The 24,577-nt window shown below is 37.0% G+C and overlaps 1 protein-coding gene across 3 annotated transcripts in view; it reads left to right on the plus strand.

Annotated features, from left to right (window-relative positions):
* The window catches only part of SPATA6 (spermatogenesis associated 6), a 142,968-nt gene that overhangs the window by 38,879 nt on the left and 79,512 nt on the right, over nucleotides 1-24,577 (plus strand). For all 3 annotated transcript variants that reach the window (XM_029949473.1, XM_029949474.1, XM_029949475.1), the window contains exons 4-5: nucleotides 16,062-16,103; nucleotides 17,133-17,257. In XM_029949473.1, the coding sequence (XP_029805333.1) occupies nucleotides 16,062-16,103; nucleotides 17,133-17,257 (167 nt within the window). The remainder of the gene's footprint in view (nucleotides 1-16,061; nucleotides 16,104-17,132; nucleotides 17,258-24,577) is intronic.

Genomic DNA, 24,577 nt, shown 5'->3' on the forward strand with positions numbered 1-24,577 from the left:
TCATGACCTGAGCTGAAGTCAGATGCTTAATGATTGAGCCACCCAGGCACTTGGTATTCTTAGGTACAGTATGTGCTTTCTGATTTGTAGTTTCTAATTCATTTTCATTCCTGTGAAGTTTCCTGAATTATACTATTTAGTATTTATTTTTTCCTTTGCCTTAGTTTTCTTCATCAATGTCTGCTATTATTGTATGTTAGATTTTTTTGTCTGTTTAGCATTTATTTTCTCTCCTTTAAAAATTTATTTTGGTTTCCTTTTGATTTAAAAAATGTCCTTTTAATGTCTTTTAAGATATTTTCTGTTGTTTTGGTTTAATCTTCATTTCTGAAATGACTTTCCTTATTTCTACTTCTTTCCTGAGTTATACCATCTTACTTTTTTGTTTTTCTGGATTTGATTTAGTTAGTCCTTCAATACCTTGTTTACTTTCAAAATTTTCAAGTAGTAGGTTATAGTGATGATGTGTTCTTTAAATGCCTTTTTGGCTGCTTTCATTGTAGGAAGTTTTTTCCTTTGCTCAGTGTTATTTTTTATATAAGAACCTGGTATACATCTGACCTTTATCCTTTTCTTTACTCATTCTTTTAAAACAATTTTTTAATGATTATTTATTTTTGAGAGAGAGAGAGAGAGAGAGAGAGAGAATGAATGAGCAGAGGAGGGGCACAGAGAGAAAGGGAGACAGTCTGAAGCAAGCTCCAGGCTCTGAACAGTCAATGCAGAACTTGACACAGGGTTCCAACCCGCAAACGGTGAGTTCCTGACCTGAGCCCAAGTCCAATGCTTAACCAACGGAAACACCCAGGTGCCCCAAATCATTATTTTTTTATTTTTTTAAGTTTATTTATTTTTTTTAATTTTTAAAAAATGTTTTGTTTATTTTTGAGACAGAGAGAGACAGAGCATGAATGGGGAGGGGCAGAGAGAGAGGGAAACACAGAATCTGAAGCAGACTCTAGGCTCTGAGCTGTCAGCACAGAGCCTGATGCAAGGCTCGAACCCACAAACATGAGATCATGACCTGAGCTGAAGTCGGAGGCTTAACCAACTGAGCCACCCAGGCGCCTCTCTTTATTTTTTTTAAAGCTTATTTATTTATTTATTTATTTTGGGAGAGAGAGACAGAGAGAGAGTGGAGGAGGGGCAGAGACAGAGAGGGAGAGACTCCCAAGCAGGCTTCATCTGTTGGCGCAGAGCCTGACACTGGGCTCTAATTCACAAACTGAAATCATTACCTGACCTGAAACCAAGAGTCGGATTCTTACTCAGCTGAGCTACCCAGGAGCCCCTCTTTCCTCATTCTTAATTGAATTTAGTTTTTTCCTGAATGTCTAGAAGGAAGCATGATTGAAGATAACTTTTTAGCCTCACTGAACTTCCTTTTATAGTGGTTAGCATACGTATATGATGGCTTGCCTTATAGGATTTTCTGCCTTTGTTCAATTATACATTTTCTGGTTTTTCTTTTTTGGTTTTTTAAAAATCTTGCTTAATTTGTATTCTCTTCTTTATAGTTTCTCCTAGTTTCTTGGGCTCTGTTCTGCCTGGGAACCCTGAGGGTCAGTTTCTATAATTCTTACAGGTGCCCAAACTACCACCTTTGGGACGTGCCTTAAATCGTTTGACTTTACTTGCTGTTGGAATGGGACCTTCTCCATTTTCAGCTGCTTTTCTCAAATTGACCTGTGCTTCCTAGTGAGTACTGTTGGCTGTTTTGGAGTTCTCTTCCCAGGTCCTTTCACTAGCCTTTTCCTTCCTTCTGCTTCTTCCTGCATGGATGCTGGTACCCATGGGTTTTGCAACTGTGAATTATTTGCCACCATCTGCTTATTTTGGGGTGTCTAGGGATGTCTTACCACCTTATTTTATTATAGATGTTGTCCATAGGTTTATGGTTTTGCTATTTAATTGCTGTGTCTGTTTTTATGGGAAGATCTTGGGAAACAAACTCTGCTGTTTCTGCTTTTATTTTCTGTGTTGTGCTTTTGCTTCTGTCTTTCGTATTAGAGGATGTCATCAAATTATTGGACATCTGTTCATATTTAAGAACAGAAGCCTGATATGCCTTTAGAAATTATGTGCCAAAGGTGCCTGGCACTACTAATTACTAAATCTGTTGGGGGTTCCCCCTGGATGGAGATTGTCAATATGGACTTTTTTGTTGGGTGGTTTCTCTGGGCCATCTAATTGAAAAACTTAGGATGTCAGCATCTTTTAATGTATTTTTACTTAGCAGCTTATGTTAAGTAGAAAAATCAGTCATATCTTTCTCTTTGAAGTTATAAACATGGCTACTACTGATTTTAGAACCTTGCAGATGAAGAAGCCGTGGTAAAGTATCAGCATGTAGCCCAGACTCTTAATCTACCTGTTTTCATATAGCACCCCTGCTAGCTACTGTATCTCCTGCTTCCATTCCAAGGACAGCAGTGACAAAGATGAGGATACTATACCTCCTTCACCTCCTTTCCCCTTTACCTTCCTTCTCCCTCCCTCTGTCCCTCTTCTCCCTGTCCCACCTCCTCCAGAGAATGAACTTCCAGCCTTGCCCAGGTATGGGGAAAGGCAGTTTCCTAGCAGGGCAAACTGGAGGAAGGGTCTGGGGTTTGACTGCTTCTTAAATTTTCAACTGCTCTTGCTTTTAGACTCATTGATTTCTGTCATTTCCAGAGGTTTCTGGCACCACCAATTTCTAAATTTATTTGGAATTTGAGTATAAAATGGGTTGCTTCTAAGCTTTCCTGTCTATTGGCTTAAGATCCTTTCTCCTGTGAACTCAGTTACCACTTCTGTTCAAATTGTTTGCTCTCAGGTTTGCCATTGTGAGTGTGTGTGTGTGTGTGTGTGTGTGTGTGTGTTTAATCATTTGTTCTTTTAGTGAGGGTTCAGAAAGGAACATAGCTAATGCATATATTTAACCTACCATTTTTAACTCAAGTATTTGTTTATACTCATTGAAATATATCAGTGTAAACACCTGTATGAATAGAACTTCAAGAAATAGAACATTGCTAGAACTTCAGAAAGCCCCTCTTATACCCTCTCCTAATCACTGTTTCCTCTCTGTTCCACAAAAGAATTTCCATTTTAATGTCTAATGTTGTAACTGAGCTTTGCCTATTTTTGAACACTAAATAAATGAAAGCATACTGTGTGAAATCTTTTGTGCCTGATTTTTTTGCTCAGCATTTTGCTGGGCAAGTTAACTTGTGTTGATGTGAGTGAGTAATCCATTCATCCTTATTGCTGTGTAGTATTGTGCAATTATACTCCTATTTATTTATTCTGTTATTTATGGACATTGATGGGCATTTAGATTATTTCTAGTTTTTGCTATTATGAATAATGTTGCTGTGAACTTCCTGATTACATGACTTGATGCTTCTGAGCATGCATTCCTATTTGATATTTACATAGAAATGGAATTGGTAAGTCTTAGGGTCAGCATGAGTAGGCAATGCCCAACAGTTTCCAGTGGTGTTCTACCAGTATATACACTGCCATTGGTGATAGCTCTATTCTCTACATCCTTCCCAACTCCTGGGATTGCCATATTTTTTCATTTTAATCATTATGATGGGAAAATAATGCTTTTATTTGGCATTTCCCTGAAGACAAATGAGGTAGACTAATTCTTCATGTGATTATCAGTCTTTCTGGACATCGTTTTTTTGGGGGGGGTTTTGGTTTTTTGGGTTTTTTTTTTTTACTGAAAATGCAGCCTTTAATGACATGGATGACAGTCTTACCCCCATCATTGGTTCATGTAAATATTATTTTTCTTTTTTTAAATAGTTTTTTTTGCCAAGTTGGTTTCCATATAACACCCAGAGCTCTTCCCCACAAGTGCCCCTCTCCATGACCATCACCCCCTTCCCCGTGCCCCCTCCCTCTTCAGCCCTCAGTGTGTTCTCAGCATTCAAAAGTCTCTCATGATTTGCTTCACTCCCTCTCCCCAACTCTTTCCCCCCCTTTCCCCTTCCCATGGTCCCTTGTTAGGTTTCTCCTGTTAGACCTGTGAGTGGAAACATATGGTATCTTTCCTTCTCTGTCTGACTTATTTCGCTTAGGATGACTCCCTCTAGGTCCATCCATTTTGCTACAGATGGCCAGATTTCATTCTTTCTCATTGCCATGTAGTATTCCATTGTGTATATATACCACATCTTCTTGATCCACTCATCAGGTAATGGACATTTAGGCTTTTTCCATGTTTTGGCTATTGTTGACATTGGTGCTATGAACATTGGGGTACATGTGCCCCTATGCATCAGCACTTCTGTATTCCTTAGGTAGATCCTTAGCAGTGCTACTGCTGGGTCATAGGAGGGGTCCATTGATAGTTTTTTGAGGAGCCTCCACACTGTTTTTCAGAGCGGCTGTACCAGTTTACATTCTCACCAACAGTGTAGGAGGGTGTGTGTTTCTCCACATCCGATCAGCATCTATAGTCTCTTGATTTGTTCATGTTAGCCACTCTTACTGGTGTGAAGTGGTATCTCAATGTGGTTTTGATTTCTGTTTCTCTGATGATGAGTGATGTTGAGCATCGTTTCATGTGCCTGTTGGCCATCTGGATGTCCTCTTTGGAGAAGTGTCTTCTGCCCATTTCTTCATTGGAGTACTTGTTTTTCAGATGTGGAGTTTGGTGAGTTCCTTGTAGATTTTGGATACTAGCCCTTTATCTGATACGTCATTTGTCACTCACTATCTTTTCCCATTCCATTGGTTGCCTATTAGTTTTCCTGATTGTTTCCTTTGCAGTGCAGAAGATTTTTATCTTGATGAGGTCCCATTAGTTCAATTTTGTTCTTGATTCCCTTGCCTTTTGGAATGTGTCAAGTAGGAAATTGCTGCAGTTCTCCTCGAGGGTTTTGATGGTTTCCTGTCTCACATTCAGGTCCTTTATCCATTTTGAGTTTATTTTTGTGAATGGTGTAAGAAAGTGGTCTAGTTTCATTTTTCTACATGTTGCCGTCCAGCTCTCCCAACACCACCTGTTGAAGAGGCTCTCTTTTTTCCATTGGATACTCTTTCCTGTTTTGTCAAAGATTAATTGGCCATATACTTGTGGGGCCAGTTCTGGGCTCTCTGTCTGTTTTCATGCCAATACAATACTGTCTTGATGATGACAGCTTTGTAGTAGAGACTAAAGTCTGGGATTGTGATGCCTCTCATTTTGGTTTTCTTCTTCAATATTACTTTGGCTATTTTTTTGTGGTTCCATACAAATTTTAAGATAGTTTGTTCTAGCTTTGAGAAGAATGCTGGTGCAACTTTGATGGGGATTGCATTGAATGTGTAAATTGCTTTGGGTAAAAATGACATTTTAACAATGTTTATTCTTCTGATCCATGAACACGGAATGTTTTTTTCATTTCTTTGTGTCTTCTTCAATTTCCTTCATAAGTATTCTATAGTTTTCAGCATACAGGTCTTTTACATCTTTGGTTAGGTTTATTCCTAGGTATTATAATGGGTATGAAATGTTTGTCTTTTGCTCAATTCTGTATCAGGTTGTTGCTTTCTTTTCTTTTTTCAAAATTTTTTTCAATGTTTATTTTTGACAGAGAGAAACAGAGTACAAGCCAGGGAGGGGCAAAGAGAGAGAGACACACACAAAGTCTGAAGCAGGTTCCAGGCTCTGAGCTCTCAGCACAGAGCCTGACATGGGTCTTGAACTCATAAACTGTGAGATTGTGACCTGAGCTGAAGTTGACTGCTTAACCAACTGAGCCACCCAGGTGCTCCAAGTTGTTACTTTCTTATTTATTTGTAGGAATTTCCATATTTTCTAGTTACAAACTCTCTGTCAATTATATGTGTTGGAAATATTTTCTCCCATTCTGTGGGTTGCATTTTTGATGTATTAGTGGTTCTTTTTCTTTTGATAAGCAAGTTATTTTTAATGTAGTCTAATAATGTAGTTTGATTTATTAATCTTTTTCTTTATGCTTGGTGGTTATTTCATGTTTATGAATTCTTTCCGTGCCCCAAGTTATGAAGATACTCTTTTATATAATCTGAAAACCTTATTTCTTTACTTTTTACATTTAGATTTATGGTCCACCTGGATTTCATTTTCATATATGATATGAAGTAAGGATAAAATTTCATTTTTATTTTATGTATATCTGTGTGTGCAATAGTATTTGGTGAAAAGACTTTACTTATTATCATCACTCTGTAAGGTTACTTTGTCATAAGTGCCAACGTACGTGTGGGTTTTTTTCTCTCTCCTGTTTCATGGGTCTGTTTGTTCTTGCATAAATACTGTGCTTTCTTAATTAGTGTAGCTTTAGTTTTGCTATCTGATAGTTTGAGCCCTCAAGATTTATTACTTTTGAAAATTATCTTAGCTATTTTTTGTGTCAAAGGTGTCTAACGTTTAATTTCAACCCTGTGTACTCATCATTGATTAGTCATTTTTGTGTATATCAGTAATCACCACCAAGACATAGAGTGTTTTCATTGCCCTGGGAGGTTTCCTTGTGTCTCTACCAGTCAGTACTCCCCTCAAGATAATCACTCTCCTGACTTTTATCAACATTGATTATTTTTATCTATTCTTGACCTTCATGTAAATAAAAGCATAGAGTAAGTATTCATTTGAATATGCCTGATGTCAGAATCATCTGTGTTGTTGTGTCTCAGTAAACCATTCTCTTTTTATTGCTCTTTGGTATTCCACTATATAAATGTTCTATAGTTTTTTAGCTTTCTTATTTATGAGGATTGTTTTTAGTCTTGGATTATTATGAATAAAACTACTATGGGTATTTTTATAAATATCTTTTGGTAATCATATATACTCAGTTCCTCGGTATATTCTTAGTGGTTGACTCTCCGGGTCATAGAGTGCATGTATAATTAGCTTCATTTATTTATTTATTTATTTATTTATTTCATTAACTTTTGAGAGAGAGACACACAGAACATGAGTGGGGGAGGGTCAGAGAGAGGGAGACACAGAATCAGAAGCAGGCTGAGCTGTCAGCACAGAGACCGAGGCGGGGCGCACACCCGTGAGACCATGACCTGAGCTGACGTCGGACACTTAACCGACTGAGCCACCCGGGCGCCCCAATTAGCTTCATTTAATAGTGTTTAACAGTTTCTCGACAATAAGTGTGCCCACTTTTGGTTGCTTCAGGGTATTGAACATTCCATGTGAAAAATTGCAGAAATAATTGGGGGCATGGCATTATGCTATCACTGTCCAGATTGGTTTTGTTTGTTTTTATTTACCTATTCTAGGTTGCTAGTATACTAGCAATCCTTGATCATGTCAGTCTAATGGCACAGATTAAGGTGATTTGAAGTCAGATTTCAGTTATTGTAAAAGCCAGGTGAGTTATAGTTCATCTCTATTCCTGGGCTCTTTCAGGGGCCAATCTAAAGTGTGGAGAATTTAGGAGTATCTCTCCTTCTGGGTAGGCCCGGCATCATTTTGCTTCTAGGTCTGTGAGACCATAAAAATCTCAGCTAAATTTATCAATCCTTCATTTATCTCTTCTGAAATTAGCAGATGCCCTTAGAGAGAGAACAGCTCCAATGTCTGGTTCATCTTCCTGGCTTTTTCTTCTTCATGATTCTAAACTGTAATTCTAAATTGCCTTATTGGCTCCTCTGTGCCTTCAAGCAGATTTTTAAAAATAATTTGACCAGATTTTTAAAATCTTCCTAGTAGGATGATTGGTCTGCTTGGCATAAATTGTTATTATCAGAAGCAGAAGTCTGTTCCCCATTAATATTCTTTCTACTCTACATCTTGTCTCTGTGTACTCTCCTATTCCTTTTTCCCTTCATTATGTCTGTTTATTCTAAGTGTCTATTATTTGGTTGATACTGCGTGGCTAATTATCACAGCTTTCTGTAATCCATATTTTCATTTGATATGCACATATTCATATTCCTACATGTTTAGTTTGGTAAATGAACTTAGAATCATGTTTTAGGCCTAAGATACATCTCTTTGAATTTTAGTTTTAATTATATTTTGGGGAATTGGCATTTTTACATTATTCATTCTTCCCATTTAGATATGCAATGTATATTGACTTATTTAAACTTAAATTTTCTTTGTGTCTAATATTAAGGTTTTGGGGGTGTGTATATGTGTACTTGCCATACATTTCTTATGTTTATTTCTAACTGTTATATATTATGTGACTTTGGGGAAAAATGCTCTTCACCCAATTTTCTTTTCTTTGCGTGTGTGTGTGTGTGTGTGTGTGTGTGTGTGTGTGGTTGATATACAGGAAAGTCACCAAAAAATGTTTATCTTGTATCCAGTCAGTTTTTTCAATATTTATTTATTTACTTATTTTGAGAAAGAGAGACTGAGAGAGTGAGGGAGAGGGTCAGAGAGAGAGGGAGAGAATGCCAAGTGGGCTGCGTGCTCTCAGTGCAGAGCTCGACACGGGCTCAGCCTCACAAACTGTGAGATCATGACCTGAGCTGAAACCAAAAGTTGAACGCACAGCCAACTGAGCCACCCAAGCGCCCCTCTTGTATCCAGTCATTTTACTGAACTTTCATATTGAGTTTAATGTCTTTTTTGGTTTATTTCAAATACTTATTTATGACTCATTTAACTATTTTTATGAATATTGTTAATTTGCATTGTAATCAGAGAAAATGGCCTATAATATTACTGCTTCTTGGAATTTGCTGATGCTTTCTCTGGGCATCTAGGATAGGGATCAAATATAAATATGACATGGTTCATTAAAAGGTATATTCTCGGGGTGCCTGGTGGCTCTGACTCTTGATTTTGGCTCAAGTCATGATCTCACGGTTCAAGACTTTGAGCCCTCTGTTGGCGTCTGCACTGAGAACACAGAACCTGCTTCAGATTCTCTCTCCCTTTCTTTGCCTCTCTCTCTCTCAAAAGAAATAAATAAATGCTTAAAAAAATAAAATGTGAGTTTTTGGTAGATAGCCTGTCATTTTCATTTTTCATGAGCTTCCTGTCAAGTTTTGGTATCAAGATTTCACTGGGCTTGTAAAACAAGTTGAGAAGTGTTCTTTCTTTTATGGTCCTCGAAAGAATATGTACATAATTGACATTATTTTCTTCCTTAGAAGTTTGAAAGAATTCACCTGTGAAATCATGTGGCTTAATGTTTTGTTGTTGTTGTTAGGTCTTAAATAACAGATTAAGGGTATCTACAAATGTATATGTGTATACATATATATGCATATATGCATGTGTGTATATACGTAAAACCATTTTTCTTTTTCAACATCTGTACAAATTTTAAGCTTTCTTTTGGTAGAATCTTTTTTTTTTATAAATCAGATTATTCTGAATTAAAGTCAAGGTTGGATCAGATATGGATATCTAAAAGAAAGGAATGATACTACATCACACCTAAAAAAATATCAATTTCTTATTATCATTGAATATCTACTCAGTTCACATTTCCCTAATTATACTATAATTGTTTGTTTTTGTTTGAATTGTGATTCAGATCAGGTACCTTCAATACATTCAGTAGCATAAAATTATTCATAATGTCTTGATAGAATTTTTAAATGTCTGTGTCTGTTTTTTCATTCCTGATATTAGTAATTTGTCTTCTCTCTTTTTTCTTGACCAGTGTTACCATGCATTTATCAACTGGTGAATTGAACATTTTATTATTTTAATGCCTTTCTTAAAGATTTCTTTCTTCTTTATACTGCAGCCAAACCAGCTGGTTTTTTTTTTTTTTAGTTTTCATATGTTATATCTTTGTTTATGTTTTTGTTTTCTATTTTTCCATATCCTTATATTTTATGTGTGTCTTACAAGTGGCATTCGGGAATAGTTTTCTTTCTTTAAGAATTCAGTCTGTCTTTAACTGGTTGATTTAGACATTTTCTTAAAATAAGTGATAGAATTATAGAAACTGAAAACAGTTTAGTGGTTATCAGGAGTTAGGGATGAGTTGGAGAGGGAGGTGGGTGTGGTTACAGAAAGACAACATAAGACATCATTTGCGGATGTACCCCTTCTGTGGACAGAGGGGCTGTGGTGGTGAATACACAAACCTATACATCTGGTCGAAGTGTATAGAATTACACATATTTCATTCTTCTGCATGTTGCTGTACTGTTTTCCTAACACCATTTATTGAAGAGACTGTCTTTTTTCCACTAGATATTATTTCCTGCTTTGTCAAAGATTAGTTGGCCATATAGTTGTGGGTCCATTTCTGGGTTTTCTATTCTGTTCCATTTATCTAGTGTCTGTTGTGCTAGTACCTTACTGTTCTGATGACAACAGCTTTGTAATATAGCTTGAAGTCTAGAATCATGATGCTTCCAGCTTTGCTTTTTTTTGTTTAGGATTGCTTTGGCTATTTGGGGTCTTTTGTGGTTCCATACAAATTTTAGGATTGTTTATTCTAGCTCTGCAAAAATACTTGTGGCATTTTGATAGAGATTGTATTGAATATGTAGATTTCTTTGGATAGTATAGACATTTTAACAGTGTTTGTTCTTCCCATCCATGTGCATGGAATGCTTTCCCATTTCTTTAAGTCCTCTCAATTTCTTTCATAAGTGCTCTCTAGTTCTCAGGGTACAGATCTTCTACTTGTTTAGTTAGGTTTATTCCTATGTATTTTATGGTTTTTGGTCCAGTTGTAAATGAGATTGATTCCTTGATTTCTTTTTCTGCTTATTATTGATGTATAAAAATGCAACAGATTTCTGCATTGGTTTTATAGCCTGTGACTTTGCTGAATTTATGTATCAGTTCTGGCAATTTATTGGTGGAATCGCTCAGGTTTCTACATAGACTATCATGTTTTCTGCAGATAGTGAAAGTTTGACTTCTTCCTTGCCTATTTGGATGCCTTTTATTTCTTTTTGTTCTGATTGCTGAGGCTAAGACTTTCAGTACTGTGTTAAATAGTAATGGTGAGAGTGAACATCCTTGTCTGGTTCCTGACTGTAGGGGAAATGCTTTCCATATCATTTATTTCTGCTCTAATTTTTATTATTTCCCTTCTGCTGCTGGCTGGGGCTTGATTTGCTGTTCCTTTTCTAGCTCCTTTAGGTAAAAGTTTAGCTTGTATATTTTAGAACTTTCTTGCTTCTTGTGATAGGACTAAATTGAAATATACTTCCCTCTTATGACTGTCATAGCTGTATCCCAAAGGTTTTGGACTGTCATGTTTTCATTTTCATTTGCTTCCATATATTTCATTATTTCTTCTTTAATTTCCTGGTTAACCTATTCATTCTTTAATAAGATGTTCTTTAACCGCCATGTATTTGAGGGCTTTCCAAATTTTTTCTTGTGGTTGGCTTCAATTTTTATAGTGTTGTGATCTGAATATGTATGTGGTATGATCTCAGTCTTTTTGTACTTGTTGAAGGCTGATTTGTGACCCAGTATGTGATCTATTCTGGAGAATGTTCCATGTACACTAGAAAACAATGTGTATTCTGTCTCTTTAGGATGGAATGTTCCTTCTTTTTAAGTTTATTTATTTTGAGAAAGAGAGCAAGCATGCATGGGTGAGGGATAGACAATGAGGGTGAGAGAAAAATTCAAAAGCACAGAGCCTGATACAGGGCTTGATATTATGACCTGTGAGATCATGGCCTGAGCTGAAATCAAGAATCAGATGCTTAACTGACTAAGCCACCCACGTGCCCCTAGGCTGGAATGTTCTGAATATATCTGTCAAGTCCATCTGGTCCAGTGTGTCATTCAAAGCCATTGTTTCCTTGTTGATTTTCTGCTTAGTTGACTTTCCATTTCTGTAAAGGGTGTGTTAAAAGTCCCTTACTATTATTTTATTAATATCAGTGAGTTTCTTTATATTTGTTATTAATTGATTTATATATTTGTGTCCTCCCATGTTGGGAGCCTAACAATTTACAATTGTTAGATCTTAATGAATAGATCCCTTAATTCAGATATAATGCCCTTCTCCAGTGTTTGTTACAGTCTTTGTTCTTAAAATCTAGTTTATTTTATATAAGTGTGGCGGCACCAGCTTTCTTTTGACATCCTTTTGCATCATAGATGCTTCTCCCTCCCTCCCTTTCAATCTGCAGGTCTTTAGGTTTAAATTGAGTCTCTTGTAGGCAGTGTATATATATATACATATATATATATATACACATATATATATGAGAGAGAGAGAGAGAGATCTTGATTTTATCCATTGTGTTACCCTATGTCTTTTAATTGGAGCATTTAGTCCTTTTACAATCAGAGTGATTATTGAAAGATATGAATTTAGTGCCAGTGTATTACCTGTAAAGTTGGTGTTTCTAGTGATGTTCTCTGGTCTTTTCTTGTCTTTGTTGCTTTTGGTCTTTTTTTTCCTCCATTCAGAGACCCCTTAATATTTTTTGTTGGGCTGATTTAGTATTCACAAACCTCTTTAATTTAGTTTTTGTTTGGGAAACTCTTTATCTCTCCTTCTATTCTGAATGGCAGCCTTGTTGGATGAAGAATTTTGGCTGCATATTTTTCCAATTCAGCACGTTGAATATATCCTGCCACTCCTTTCTGGCCTCCAAGGTTTCTGTGGCCAGATCTGCTGCAAACTTGATCTGTCCTCCTTTGTAGGTTAAGGACTTTTTTCCCTTGTGCCTTTCAGGAGTCTTTCCTTGTCTATGTATTTTGTGAATTTGACTATGATATGCCTTGGCAATGGTCAGCTTTTGTTTTACTTAATGGGAGTTCTCTGTGCTTCTTGGATTTCAATGTCCGTGTCCTTCCTCAGATTAGGGAAGTTTATATCTATAATTTTTAATAATAAGCCTTCTGTCCCCTTTTCTTTCTCTTCATATTCTGAGATGCCTGTGGAATGAATGTTGTCATTTTACTAAGTTACTGAGTTGTGATCTATTACCATTCTTTCCCTCTTCTTTATAGCTTCATTATTTTCCATGATTTTATCTTCTATATTCCTCTGCTCCTCTGCTTCATCCATCCTCATTTTCATGGCCTCCATTTGGGTTTGCATCTCGGTTATACCATTTTTGATTTCAGCTTGACTAGATTTTAGTTCTTTTTTTTTTAATTAAAAAATTTGTTTTAATTATTGAGAAAGAGACACTGAGTACCAAGTGAGGAGGGGCATATAGCCAGGGAGTCAAAGAATCTGAAGCAGGCCCCAGGCTCTGAGCTGTCAGCACAGAGTGACGCAGGGCTTAAATTTATGAACGATGAGATTATGACCTTAGCTGAAGTTGGACACTTAACCGACTGAGCCTCCCAGGTGTCCCTCTATTTTAGTTTTTTTATCTCTGCAGAAAGGGATTTTCTTGTGTCTTATATGCTTTTTTCAAGCCCAACTAATATCCTCATAATCGTTTTAAATTCTAGTTAAGACATCTAATATCTGTATTGATTAAATCCCGGGCTGGGAGTTCTACTTCTGATTCTTTCTTTTGGAGTGAATTTCTCCATCTTGTTATTTTGTTCAGAAAAGAATAGAAGAAAGAAAAAACAAAAAAAAAAAAAAGAAAAAAGAATAAACAAAACCCCAGATTCTTGGTGTGTTTTGTTCTTTTTAAATGAATCTAGATCTCTGGGCTCCTGGATGGCTAAGTTGGTCTGACTTCAGCTCAGGTCATGATCTTGTGGTCTGTGAGTTTGAGCCCCATATCAGGCTGTATGCTGACAGCTTAGAGCCTGGAGCCTCCTTCGTATTCTGTGTCCTCCCCCTCTCTCTGTTCCTCCCCCTCTCATGCATGTGCTTGCTCTCTCTCTCTCTCTCTCTCAAATAAACATTAAAAAAGTAATCTAGATCCAAAAGTGTAAATAAAATAAAATAAAATAGAACAGAGAAAATAGATAAAAGAAAAAAGAACTTGAAAAGACTAAGAAAATAAATGAGAAAATAAATAATAATAAAAAAGAATGAAAATAAAAAGAAAGTTATATCCTATTTCCCCTCGGGCTGAAGCTTTGCAGCATTCCATGATCAGTAGACTAGGTGTGAGCGAGTTGTTTGTGTTGGTCTTCAGGGGGCGGGACCTTCTGCGTTGGTTTTCAGGCAGACTTGTTTCAGTGAAAATGGGCCTGCAGGGATGTGAAAAGAGGGGATGCTTTGTGTAAGTGGCTACATCCTCCACTAGGTGGCGCTGTTTTGATCCCTGAAGACTTTCAGCGCTGATGGGCAGGATGCACAGCTCCCCAGTCCTGGAGCTGAAAGTTCACATGCCCCACTCTTCAAGAAACCCTCACAGAAGAGCAGTCACCCTCTTGTGTACCTGGTTTCCGTGAAAACCATGCGTTCACCTTGCCTGTGTCTGAGCTTTTTTTTTTTTTTTTTAATCTCAGGTACACGACTAAGTTTCAAAACTACACAAATGTAGGGAATCCTGCACGGGGACTTGTGCTTTTCCCTCTGGCGAGGTTCTTTGCTGTCTTTGCCCTTTGCTCTTTGCCATCCAGTATGAGGAAGGCAGTCACAGACCCCACAGTGGTTCGGACGTTATGTCAAAACAGAGCAGAAAGCTGGCACCCTGCCCCAACTCGCTGCCCTCAGCCTGAGTCCCCACTCCTAGGCTTGGAAACAGTGCAGCAGGTTGGCTTGACTCGTCCTTCTTGTGACCCAGGGGATGCTCAGACCATGCTGTCACTCCTGGGATTCTGCCTTACTTTTCCACCTGAGCACCTTTAAGCGGGGCTCTTCCCACATGCTAGTAGACTTCTAAAAGTTCAGATTTTGTACTCTGCTGCTTATAGTACTTTGCAGTAGCCTCTATAAGCAGGCTCCTTCCCAGGCCCTATAACCACAGCTATGTCTCCCCCAAGTCAACTCTAACTCCTTCCTTCCAGAAGGTGGTCACTTTTCTACCTGTAGATTTGTAGTTTTTTATTCTCTTAGAGCTCTGGTTGATTTCTTGGGTGTTCACAATGATTTGATAACTCTCGATATTCGAGGGATGAGACAAGTTTAAGGTCTCCTTACTCCTCCGCCATCTGAACTCCTCCCTCCACAAGGTTGTTTATAGAAGCCTTGTTTACAACTGTCAAAACGTGGAAGCAACCAAGATTCCCCTAGTAGATGAATGGATAAATAAAGTGTGATATATCCAGACAATGAATATTATTCAGTGCCTAAAGGAAATGAGCTACCCAGGTGTCCGGGAGTTGGTGAGTTTCCCACTCCTGATTTTTGGCTCAGGTCATGGTCTCACAGTTCATGAGTTTGATCCCTGCATTGGACTCTATGGTGAGTTCACAGAGCCTGCTTGGGATTCTCTCCTTCTCTCTCTATGTCATCCCCTCCCCCAAATACATAAATAAATGTTTACGAAAAAGAAATGAGCTATCAAGCCATGAACAACATCAAGGACACTGAAATGTGTGTCAGTGAGTGAAAGAAGCCAATGGGAAAAACCTGAACACTATACGTTTCTAACTATATGATGTTCTGGGAAAGGCAAAGCTGCAGAGACCCTTAAAAGGTCAGTGGTTGCTTGTGGGGGCAAATTGAAGTGGAGGAAAGATATGAATAGGCAGAGCACAGAGGAAAATCAATGAAGTGGAAATTCTATGAATGATATGATAGTGATGGAATATGCCATTATACATTTGTCCCAACCTACGGAGTATACATCACCCAGAGTGAACCCTAAGGTAAACTGTGGACTTTGGGTGATTATGATGTAATCACCAAGAGGGGTTCATCCTTGGCAAAAAACAACAACAACAAAAAAAACATGTGCCATTCCTGTGAGTGATGTTGATAGTGAGGAGGGTGTGCATGTGTGGGGACAGAGATATATGGGAAATCTCTGCACTTCCCTCTCTCGATTTGTTGTAAACCTAAAACTGCTCTAAAAAAATAAAATTTTTAAAAAATCAGAAAAAATCCAGAGAGGTTGAAGAGTTAATCTCTACGATAGAATAGTAAAGCCCTAAGAGACATACCAACCAAAAAAATCTCTCTATATATATACAGTATACTAAGATATAAACATATATGTAGTCTACCCAGCAATTTATTCTGACTTTTAGATAATTTTATGATTAACTAATTTTTGTTTATTATTAATTTGTTTAAGGAAATTTTTCTTTAAAATTTCAGATGATACCGCATTGTTTGAGTTAATTCAACTAGTTCCACCAGGTACTGTATTATATTTTTATAAGGTCATTGATGTGCAAATCCATTTCAAAGAATGCTTTTTAAAAATACCATCTTTTCTCCCCTTCCCAAATTAAGAACAATGTTGAGTTTCTAGTATTGGTCCATATATGTAAAATGTCAATAGATGAAAATAATATATTCAGAAAGATTGGTGTAAACAGTATTTGAACATATTTTTCTAAAATTGAATAAATAGTAAGAATGGAAAATAGAAAATTACATACTATCATTCTAGCATATTTTGGGACATTCATAAAAATTGACTTTTAAGTTTTTGTGATTTTTTTGACTGTTTTTTTTGTTGATAAAATAATTATCCTTATTTTTGTGTGTTGACTGTTATTAGGAATGGAGGGGAATAAAACTTTAACTGTTTAGTAAATATTACAAAGCTGTGGGATAGGTAGAATTAAAATATGGAGACTGGCTTGAGTTTTGTTATTTACTTCTATGATTATAGAAGAAATTTATCTTAAACAATTATGTGAAAAATGGAAAACTTTTTGTTATTGAAAATTAGAAATTGTAAAGATTTTGAATATTACATAGATACCTAATTCAGGTAACCATAAATTCTAGAGAATGTCTACATTTTTTTCCAACATGTAACTTAATGTCTTATAATGACAAGTAGAAAGGAATGGAATGTAGAAAAAAATTTGTGGAGATGGTAATTATGTTTTAGGTTTGTAAATGTCATACCAACTTGAAGGTTTACAAGGACTTTTCTTCCTCTGGAAACATGTGAATACTCACAAAATTTACGTGAGTATGTCCCTTGTATAAAGGGAAAGGAGAATTAGTCATATGTACTACATTTCTGAATAAGGAATCTATTTAACAAAACTTGCTTTAAATTTTCCTTTCATAGGAAAAAAAACCAAACAAACATGACCCTGAAGCAGATATTTCAGTAAAGAATCAGACACTTGATATATTGTACTTGATGATTTTATTTCTGAATAGAAAATTTTTTACAATTTGAGTCATAGTGTATCTTTCTTGTAGTGGGTGAAACACTATCTACATATGATGAAAATACACGAGATTTCATGTTCCCGGGTCCAAACCAAATTTCTGGACACCATGATTCAAACCGCCAGGTTACCATGAGGAGGATTTCTGGCCATCGAGTAAGTGCTTACTACTTTCTGAATCAATTTGTGATGTGGGATTATTGTCAAAAGCACTACATAGCTTTTAATACCTGAAGTGTGAAGAATTAATTCAAAGTTTAATTTGGTTCAAAACCTAATTTGTTAATGAAATTATGATATTTTAAACATAAATCTGAATGAAAATGATATAACAGAACCCATGCCTCTCTCATCCAGAATTAACAAGGGTTATTTTGCCTCATATTCTTCAGATTTCTCGCCTCTCCTTCTGCCATTCCTCCTGCCGCCCTACCTTCCCTATCTCTTTTGTCTTTTGCTTTATTATTCCAATGACCAACAAACATTTGAAAAAGTGCTCAATCTCATCAGCATATAGGGAAATCCAAATGAAAACAACCTTACAATTTCATTTTTGTAGCCATAAGATTGGTAAAATTTAATAAAATCTGACCATATCAGAAGTGTGAAAAATGGAAACTCTTACATGCTACAAGGCCATGAAAACTGGAGCTACCACAGCTCAGAATTCTGTAATAAAGGCAAAGGCTCTCATAGCCTGTTGCTTTCTAGGTATGTACCTTGGAGATGTAGTCTGTCTGGTATACTAGAGCTTTTCTAGGGGTGTTTATTGATAGCATGGTTCACACTAGTGAAAACTTGCAACAATTTAAATGTTCATTAGTAGGAGTTTGGATAGATTAATTGCTGTATGTTCATGTCATGGAAATATATATGCATATAACTAAATGTGAAAGCTACATTGTGACAGCTTTCTTCCATCCTTTCCTCTAACTCTCTTCAACTTTTGTTCAGTGATTTACATATATTTAAAAAAATTTTTTTTAATGTTTTTTTTTTTTGAGAGAGAGAGAGAGAGAGAGCGGGGAAGGGGCACAGAGAGAGGGAGATATAGAATCCGAAGCATGCTCCAGGCTCTGAGCTGTCAGCACAGAGCCTGACGCAGGGCTCCAACTCACGAACCGTGAGATCATTACCTGAGCCAGTCAGACACTTAATTGACTGAGCCACCTAGGCGCCTTGATTTACACATATTTTGTCCCGAAAATGACTTCCCCTTAGAAAAACTGAGAGGAGACCCTGCTATTTCAAAGAAGAAAAAAACAAAATATGTCTAGGTTCAAATAATTTGGATAAACTATTTTTTACTACCTTTATAAAATGTTTAAGTTGTTTGAATAATGGAAATGGGGTGATATATGAGCCAATATGGTGAATTAAATAATTTTCCCTTTACATCTAGGCTTGTGATATGCCCTGTCCTGGGAAATAGCAACTTCAGCCTGCTAGAAGTGTAAACATTGACTAACTAGCAAATCTATGAAAATATGTCCTTTGGGATATTTTCAGTGTCCATTAGCCATCTACTGTATTATAAAAACAAAGAGTGTTTCAGCAAATGTATGGAAGTCTGCAATGAAAAAAATATCTGATTTTAACATTATGGTGTTTTGAGGGTGCTGAGGTGGCTCAGTTGGTTAAACATTGATTTTGGCTCAGGTCATGATCTCATGGTTTGTAACCTCGAGCTCCATGTTGGGCTCTGTGCTTAGAGCATGGATCCTGGAGCCTGCTTCAGATTCATTCTCTCTCTCTCTCTCTCTCTCTCTCTCTCTCTCTCTTCCCCTCTCCTGCTCACACTCTGTCTTTTCTCTCTCAAAAATAAACATTCAAAAAAATGTTATGGTGTTTTGAAAGAAACTTAAAATGCTGTATTATACCAAATTGGCAATATAAACATAAACATATGGACCATTAATAGGTATCTTCTTCATTTACTTTGGGTTACTTTCATATACATTCAAATGTTGGAGTACTAAGACAAAAAAATACATATGTGTGTGTGTGTGTGTGTGTGTGTGTGTGTGTGTGTGCTGACTTCTGGTAATTGTGTGAAGAGGTTGACAATTCCTCTCTCCATACAGAATAAGTATAAAACTGGACAAAATTGTCACAACAACAGTTTCAGGACATTGGAAACTAACTGGCAATGAAGACAGTTAAGACAGATTAAGCATGTTTAAGGTTATAAGGAAGGGTTCAATCACTGTACCGTATACCTGAAACTAATATTATACTGTATGTTAACTAACTGGGATTAAAAAAAGAAAGACAGATTAAGTGTTTATGCTTAAATAATGGCTAAGGCTTTGGGTAAAAATGGCAGGAACATGTGGCCTTCTTGCCTGGGACAGCTAGCATACCCTACCTAGTCAGTGAGAAAGTATAGTTTCACCAGTCCTGGAATGGGCAGAAAAATCAACAGCTCTGCTGCCAGAGGGGTCAGAAATACATCTGGGCAGGAGGACTGTGCTATTGTAAGTTTTAAAAAATTATTTATTTATTTTTAATTTACATCTATGTTAGTTAGCATATAATAAAGTAACGATTTCAGGAATAGATTCCAGTGATTCATCCCCTATGTATAACACCCAATGCTCATCCCAACAAGTGTCTTCCTTAATGCCTCTTACCCATTTAGCCAATCCACTGGTCACCACCTGACGGAGGGAGGCCTTGCAAACCTGCCTGAGTTCAGAAATGGCTCCCAGCATCTACCCCTTTTTCATTTTATAAATGAAGATGGTGTAGCTCAACATTTGCTCTGTGAAAGCCTCCATTAGTTATTTTAAGGAAACAGGGGACAAGGCACAAAATGAGCACCAACACTCTAGCTACCATGCCAACATTTGTCAGGAGTGAGATTAGCCCCTGAGAGTGAAAGAGATTCTGTAACCCTGGCAGAAAGGAGGTTACAATCTGTGAAGGAGAGAAAGTTAGCAATGTTTGTCAATCAGATGGCAAAGGGTAAGGACAGTTTATCTCATTGGAAGGTGAGTCCTAAAGCTTCTGCCCTGCATAGACCAGCCAGCCTCCCTGGCACGGCTGGAGCAGGGCTAGAGGTCTCAGGAGCCAGTGTCTCTTTGGGGGCGGTTTAAGCAGGTTGACTGGAGCTGGATCACCTCACCAGGTTAACTCTGGTGGCGGTGCTGGACCCATGGGGTGATGCCTGAAACTTTAAGAGCTGAATCCTTTGTTTAGTTTTATATCTGTGAAGTCCACCTCTAAGTCTTTGAAAGGGGTGACCCTCATTCTTTAAATATCATCTCCACAGAATAACAAGCACAAAAGACTGTATACATGAAATACTGTAACAATTTTTTGAAGGTTACCTCAAGTTGTCTAATTTAGGTAAACAACAAACATTTAAAGACAGTCAGAACTAGAATTTAGTATCTATAATGGCCTGTTGTTGAAACATAGTTTTTCTCTCTAAAAAACCCCATTTCTACAGATAGCCAATTTGAAACCTATGCATTTGTGGAACAAGTCCAGTCTTAACAACCCTGGCCTAAATATTTACATAAGCTCAGCAGGAATAAAGATTGTTCATGAGGGTCTTTTAAAGTTTGCTTTGCTGGGACCTTTTATAAGGAATCTCCACATTGAACTTTTAGTAGCCTCTCTGGGCCAGAAGCCAGGCCAAGCACTTTCCATCAGTCAGGCCTGCAATACTTGTTGAATTGGGCAAATTCCTCTTCACGAGGTTCCCAAGATATTTTGAGGTTCCTGCACCTGCCTGGAAGTGACCTTCTTTACTCACCTGGGAAGGCTGCTGGGAACTCTGCGAGCAAAGTATCCAGCCAACATTTCCATGAGGCTTTATGGCTCCATGTTCCATAAAGTCAACCTTAGTTCCTTAAAGCTGTCTGGTCATATCTGAGTCTATGCCTGACTCTTAAATATGACCTTCCAGTCAAAGCCTGGGTAAAATAACCAGTATTTCCAATGGTGTCCTGCTACAAAATGAACAGATTCTTATTGAACCTATGCAAACAATTGTAACTGCCATGAAAGAAAGAGTATTCACTGGGTGCTTTTGAATTTCAGAGGGTTTAGTTGGAGAGAAAAGATAAATGCTTCAGCTTACAAATACTTTATGACATTTCTGTGTATGATAGATATCTTAAGAAGAAGTTTCCTTAATCTGGATAAGCAAACATTAAAGAACCAGAAATTTTTAATAAGAGTCACAAAATTGTAATATTCCTCAGTTCATTTAGTCTTATGTTCCTAGTTTTTGTCTAGTTTGAATACAGCTTTTTAGCTTTGAAATTTTTACCCATATTGGTATGAATCTTAAAGATTTGCTTTAAAAGTCCTTTTTATAAATCTCTTTGAAGAAGAAATACGTTTTGTGAGAGAATAAGAACAATTATAAATGACAAAATCTCAGAAATGGACATTGTTAAAGATCTGATGAGAGTTCATTATGATGCAATTGACAAAGAAATTCAGTGACACATAACACTTTACGTAATCAGAGTATTAAGTAATGACCTTATACCAAAACAGTAAAACTTTAGGAATTGCGTATACATTTGGGCAGTTGCAGCATTTACCCATGAAATACAATTTAAGATTTACTATTGTATGACAGTGTTTTTCTAAGTAACTTAGCATTTCAAAAAAAAGGTCTAATTGGTCAAAAGACTTTTTTTTACATTTAAATCCTGAGAAGTTTGCTAAAACCTTAGGAAGTTATAAAGCACATCCTAAATAGAATTACAGGTTATTATAAATCTTAAAACTTTACTTAATTAACCAAAGTGGCAGTAAAAGATCCTAAAGGCAAATGTATAGCATTATATCATTGTTAGCAAAACCTAGCTCCTTTAACATTGAGAAGTTTTAACTAAGCAATAAAAGCCCTGATAAAGATGAAACCTAAAGTTTTGTTTTCTTGCCAGACAAAAGAGAAAAACCCTTTGTTTACATTGCCTTATTAAGAACAAATCAACAACCCAGGAAAATTTTGTCTTTTTGAACATAGAGGAAAGCAGAATTTCAACCCTATACCAATGTACCTTTTAAATTCCATTCAGTTCAATCTCAGATTATCCTGAGCACACATAAAATTTCTTTTACATATATTTCCCTTCACAGACCTTCTAAAACTTTCCTTTGCCTTACAACTTTGTTCCAAAGCCATTTCTCTCCAAACAATAAGTCTTGTTTAGGACAAAATTACTTTATTTTACCCTCAACAAAAATGTATTTTTATTTCTTATATCTTTCATACATATTCCTCATTTTCCTACATATAGGGTTGCTTCTTATTTTCTATCAGTCTTAAGTACACTTAGCAGAATTTTAACTGGTAGAAACCTTAGTCTCCAAATGAGGACTTAGTAACCAACTGAGGTGTTTACACCAGAATTTTTTCTTAGATGGTAAATTTATGAACCAATTAAGTACAAAGCATGTTTTTCAACAGTTTTAAATATCTTTTTTTTTACAACAAGCAAAAGCAGAAACCTATATCTAGTAATCAGTACTTTAGCTTCTTATCTCATTAGATAGCCAATGAATTAAATCTACTATGAATTCAATTTACTATGCAAGCAAAACTTTAACAGCATAGCTTAACAATTACCCATGAAAACTGAGACAAAGTTAATTCTCACTCTAAGTCATTCTCCTTTTTTTTTTTTAAACAAATTGGAACAGAGATAACAGGAACTTATTTGACCTTCAGCAAATCCAGGTAGAATACAAATTTATTTCTGTATATATATATATATATTTTTTGATAAATATTATTTATCTCAAACCAACAGACTTAAATTAATTTAAACACTGAATAAGTTTTACTTGATCGGAGTCAATCCTGTAAGTCAGCTCCCTGCCAGGTGGAAAGAAAAGGAATGGGGAAAGGGAGGGCAAAAGTGGAAAGGTGCCAACAGGAGGCAGAGAAAGAGAATTCAGAGGAACAGAGAGAGTTAGCATCCCATTCAGTCTGGCTTTATCTCAGCCAGACCAATAAGGTATCCTTATCTGTACAGTCCCAACCACATAATGTTCCTGTGAGGCAGTGTTGCAAAGACAGACAAAGGGGTAGGGGTGCCCCCTCTAATGATCACCACATGGCTCATCTGGCCACGCCACAAAGGAACTTAGTAACGCTTAGTCATAGCGGTCTCAGCTTTGAGAATTAAGAACAAAAACTATTCCGATGCTGCCACAGACTGTATGCCATTCATCATGGAACCACAAATGGGCCCACTTAGACTCTGTAGGCTTTTGGGGACGTTAAGGGTGCCCACCTGTGGAGCCACGAATCGAACTTGTCAGGTAAGCCAGACCAAGGCACACATTCACATTCAGATACACACCAGAAGTTATTTATTATATTCCCTCCCACAGAACTTTCACAGATAAGACCAAAAACAATGACAAATGACAACAGGACAAGGCCGAAAACAATGACAATGACAATTGTACAAAACAGGTACAGAAATGGCCACAAAACACGTTTGTAGGTTTACTGAAGGGCCGACCTACATCTAGGTACGGTCCTGGGGCGGGAAGAAGTGCTGCATCCAGCTTTCCACTTAATACCCCAGACAAAAGCACATATGCATTCAAAATTCAGATGATAAATTGACTTCTTTGACCTGGAGGGTGGGAGAAGGGAGGGAGAGGGGAAGGCAGAAGAGGCAAGGTAACAGCAGGAGGCATAAAGAAAAATCCGATTAAAATCTTAGATGCCAACAAACTGGACAACCTAGAAGAAATGGACAAATTCCTGAATGCACATGCACTGCCAAAATTCAAACAGGAAGAGATAAAAAGCATGAATAGATCGATAACCAGTGAAGAAATTGAATCTGTTATCAAAAATCTCCCAATGCATAAGAGCCCAGGGCCAGAATGGCTTCCCAGGAGAATTCTACCAGACATTTAAAGCAGAGCTAATACCCATTCTTCTCAAACTATTCCAAAAAGTAGAAATAGAAGGAAAACATCCAAACTCATTCTACAAAGCCAGCATCACCTTGATAACCAAACCAGACAGAGACCCAGCCAATAAAGAGAACTACAGACCAATATCCTTAATGAATACAGATGCAAAAATACACAACAAGATACTGGCAAATCGAATTCAAGAAATAGCATATAAAAAAATTATCCACCATGATCAAGTGGGATTCATTCCTGGGCTACAGGGCTGGTTCAATATTCACAAATCCATCAATGTGATCCATCACATTAACAAAAGAAAGGATAAAAACCATATGATCCTGTCGATAGATGCAGAAAAGGCATTTGACAAAATACAGCACCCTTTCTTAATAAAAACCCTTGAGAAAGCCGGAATTGAAGGAACTTACCTAAACATTATAAAAGCAGTTTATGAAAAGCCCACAGCTAATATCATCCTCAATGGGGAAAAACTGAGAGCTTTCCCTCTGAAATCAGGAACATGACAGGGGTGTCCACTCTCACCACTGTTGTTTAACATAGTGCTGGAAG

This window comes from Suricata suricatta, chromosome 8, assembly GCF_006229205.1.
Source record: "Suricata suricatta isolate VVHF042 chromosome 8, meerkat_22Aug2017_6uvM2_HiC, whole genome shotgun sequence".
Lineage (NCBI taxonomy): Eukaryota > Metazoa > Chordata > Mammalia > Carnivora > Herpestidae > Suricata > Suricata suricatta.